Source organism: Sinocyclocheilus grahami, unplaced genomic scaffold (genome assembly GCF_001515645.1).
Source record: "Sinocyclocheilus grahami isolate Dianchi unplaced genomic scaffold, SAMN03320097.WGS_v1.1 scaffold3289.1, whole genome shotgun sequence".
NCBI lineage: Eukaryota > Metazoa > Chordata > Actinopteri > Cypriniformes > Cyprinidae > Sinocyclocheilus > Sinocyclocheilus grahami.
In genome coordinates this window covers 8,497-12,296 of record NW_015508435.1, presented here as the reverse complement: position 1 = coordinate 12,296, position 3,800 = coordinate 8,497, and the positions used below count along the sequence as shown (strand labels likewise).

At 37.5% G+C, this 3,800-nt stretch overlaps 1 protein-coding gene across 1 annotated transcript in view; it reads right to left on the bottom strand.

Annotated features, from left to right (window-relative positions):
* Nucleotides 1–392: 392 nt before the first annotated feature.
* Nucleotides 393–3,800, bottom strand: part of LOC107576165 (uncharacterized) — an 8,504-nt gene continuing 5,096 nt past the window's right edge. Inside the window, 7 exon segments of the mRNA XM_071582362.1 lie at nt 393–571; nt 1,422–1,550; nt 2,112–2,183; nt 2,920–3,090; nt 3,356–3,442; nt 3,550–3,651; nt 3,654–3,684. Of these exon segments, the coding sequence (XP_071438463.1) occupies nt 393–571; nt 1,422–1,550; nt 2,112–2,183; nt 2,920–3,090; nt 3,356–3,442; nt 3,550–3,651; nt 3,654–3,684 (771 nt within the window).

Sequence of the window (3,800 nt, the reverse complement as noted above, 5' to 3'; positions counted from 1 at the left end):
GCAGCTTCACATTGTACAGTGATGTTTGAATGCGGGTTGCGGCCGACCGGCGGCACTTTGAATTGGAATGTAGTCCATCCAAGGCAGACAACTCCTGCTGTTTATGTATTCTGCACGTTCTGCCTGGAATCTGCCCATTATAAAAAATGAAAACAACAAAAAGATCAGTTTTTTTTCTTACAAGTGAAGTGTAATCATTACAATAAATTTGTAAAGTATATTTTAATGAAAAATATGAAAAAGCACTTAATACATTTTAAAATGCATATGTATGTATTATGAGTGAGTGTGTGTGTGTGTGTGTGTATTTGTAGGGATGGGTTGGGGACCGTCAACACAGTAAAAACAACTCAAACAAGTAACAAGATACATCTTGGCACTGATGCAGTGGTTCAGGGTGTTTCCATGGTGTTTTAAATCTGGCAGTAAAGGCACAAGTTCTTTTTGAAACCACATGCAGTGTGTGACCATGATTGGCACACTGTGCACTGGGACCATGAACGCCACTTCTTTTTAGCATTCTTCTTGTCATCAAAATGGACACGGCAGACACAGCACAGATTTCCTCCATCTACCAAAGGAAAAACACAAATATTTGGAAGTCAAGCCAGTTATTTGAAATCATACTCATCATCATATTCAAAGCAACATCTCAAAAGCAGCTTATTCATTTGTAACCGTTGCCAAATGAAAATGTGGGTATTGCACATCAATTTATTTCAGATCTTGCTGATGCTCAATCATAACATACAAGCATGTCAATAAAGAAGAGTTCCTGGGTTCCATTACAGAAAGTGGCTTTAGTATAACCCATTCAAAAATGGATGTAAATCAAACCTGAGACAGAGGGGTAACTCAATTTTAATTTCAGAAATCTCATCACCACTTTGTTCTTCAACTGCTTCCAGAGCTCATCTTCACATTGCTGCAGGTTTATGATTACTAATTGTAAGGCCATAACTCATACAGTCGTAGGTCGGCCTGCTGCATTATTATTTAAAAAGCAATTGTTGATGTGCTCGCCTCCTATCTCTGTTTGTATTTTAATAAATGTACTGGACAACACCTTTTGCACTCAAGATGTTTTTATAGTTTACAGAGTTTGGAAAAGGCTGTTTATGTATTCTGCACGTTCTGCCTGGAATCTGCCCCTTGAAAGACTTAAAAGTGAATCTAGTTAAATGCTGTTATATCCAAAATGAAAGGATTGGAGGCTGATTTGTCACAGTCTAATGTTTTTTTTTCCCTTTTAAAATGTTTTAGTCTACGCTTCTGTTCTTATTGTAGTATTGTAATCTGTTGAAACTGCCTGTTTTTATCTATGCTGCTGCTAGTCTTGGCCAGGTCTACTATGAGGAAGAGCTCATTCGTCTCAATGGGACTTCCTGGTAAATAAAAATAACCACAATGTGGAAAGATACCTTTATCTGCAGTCATCACGATGGCTCCAGTAGTGGCTGTTTCTGAGGACTCTTCTTCCAAATGCTGTGCACCTGAAGTACATCAAACAAAACAACATATAAACAACTTTCAAATTACACATTTTGAATCTTAATTACACATTCATAATTCAATTTGTCAGCATTTATATTGTCAATAGTCCCATTATTTGCGTCTAAATCTCAACATCCAATTCAAAGTGTAAAATGACCAGAATACCAACTTTATACATGTTGTTTAATGTCACCTGGATAAATATTGGATACATAAATAGTAATTTTCGAACAAGTGAGCTTTTCTCTTTGTGTCAAATGTCAATGGCAGACTTCTCAGAACACTAGTTTTAATTAAGCTCGAACTTAAGCAATACCAAAAACTGATTTGTAGCATTTGGAAAAAAGTATTACGATTACAAGAAATACCATTTTCACACATGGCCTCTAGCATTTCTTCCACCAACTTTGTCTGGATGCCATCTGCTGTGTCTGTTGATTTGAAGACATTTAACCATCACACAAAGGTGAAAATTTCATCTTTTGGTTTAATTTTAGTATTTCAATAATGTGTACAGTGGTCAAATGTGCTGTGTAATGACCACAGTTACATATCTAGTAAACTACGCTTCTTAAGTTTAATGTTATATATTTATTTAAAGATAAAATAAAAACAACTCAGCGTACCCTCTGTATCCATGTGCTCTGACATGCCCTCTGCCATGTCAGGGGGGTTGCATTGTGCTGCATCTGATTGATATTTTTAGGGGAAAAAAACACTTGTGTAGCATTAGCATAACAAATAATTGGCCATTCCTGCATTACTGGAGAAAAATAATTAATCACACAGCAGTATCAATGAAGGAATGTAATTTGCAGGATTTATATACATAGAATTTAATTAGAGAATAGTTTGATGAGCATAAAAAACATGAAAACCATTGCCAAGGGCCACAGTCACTAGTCACATTCAACTAAACAGCTATAGGATATTCTGGAGAGGTGCCTTTTTAGAAATTGTTTTGCATTATAATGAAGAAACTGAGAAATAGTGTCAAAGACACATACAGAATCTATAACCTGAATCTGTTTCAATTCAATTTTATTTATATAGCGCCAATTCATAACAAAAGTTCTCTCACAGCAGTTTTCAGACAGAGTAGGTCTAGACCATACTCTTTATAATATTATTAACAAAGACCCAACAATTCCCAAAATAAGCAAGCACTAGGTGACAGAGGCAAGGAAAAACTTCCTTTTAAGAGGCAGAAACCTCAAGCAGAACCATGGCTCAGGGTGGGCGGCCATCCGCCTCGACCGGTTGGGGTGAAGGCACAGAGAGAGATGCAATGGCCCAGCACTATACAAAGACTCACATGTTGGCCTGTTTTCTTCTTTAGTTAACTTATTTTCCCCACTTTGCATAGAGCCAAATGGTCTGCCAAAACACAAGTGGAGAAACACAACCACTGGTAATGTCACTTACTTATTTCAAATGAGATCTCCTCAGCAGCTTTCAAAATGGCTTCCAATTGGTTCCTTCCATAAAAGGAAGGCTTCTTGAGGGTAAGGCTGTTGGGCAGTCCAGCAACTTTAACAGTCATGCCCTGATTCACCAGGGACTGGTAGGGGAGCCTTCCAGTACCTCCGGCCTCCTCTGAAAGACATGGGCACACACATGCATGCACATATTACACAATGTTACACAGTTGGATAATTGAGACTCTCCCCTCTAGTTGATAGCCAGTGTACAGGCTGCAAAGTCATTTTGGTAAGGTATCATAATCTAATGGTTGATGGGCACATTAGATAAATAATTGATACATTTGATAATAATGCCATGGATTCATGAAGGTATATTAGGTTATCAAGATAAGCAGTTTCTTTACATCAGTCTTAAAAGTATTTGAACATATGCTTACTATATTTTTGCCTGAACAGATCTTGCACTTTTCCTACCAGCACACTGACTTGATCTTTGGTACTGGGTGTTGCGGCTGAGGAGCTGGCTACAGATGTAACAACAGACAACAATTCATTTCATAAAACTGTATTATGTATATTTGCATTATTATGGGCCTGAGTCTATTTCTGTGGATTTTCATATAACCAATACCTTTGAAATGCAGTGCAAAGTTGTTCACTGTGTCTGTTGAGTCAAGGAAATCAGTGGCTCCTTTGCTGCTCAGCTCATACACCTCTAAGCTGGACTTTTGGCTGTTTCCACACCCAAATCCTCAAGCTTGGACACCTTTACAATATTTAGAAAAACAAGACAACCACACACACAAAATAAAAACACACATACTGAAGAAACAACTTATAACAGGGCTCAGCAATATATGAAAACAGTGTTGTCACACATGG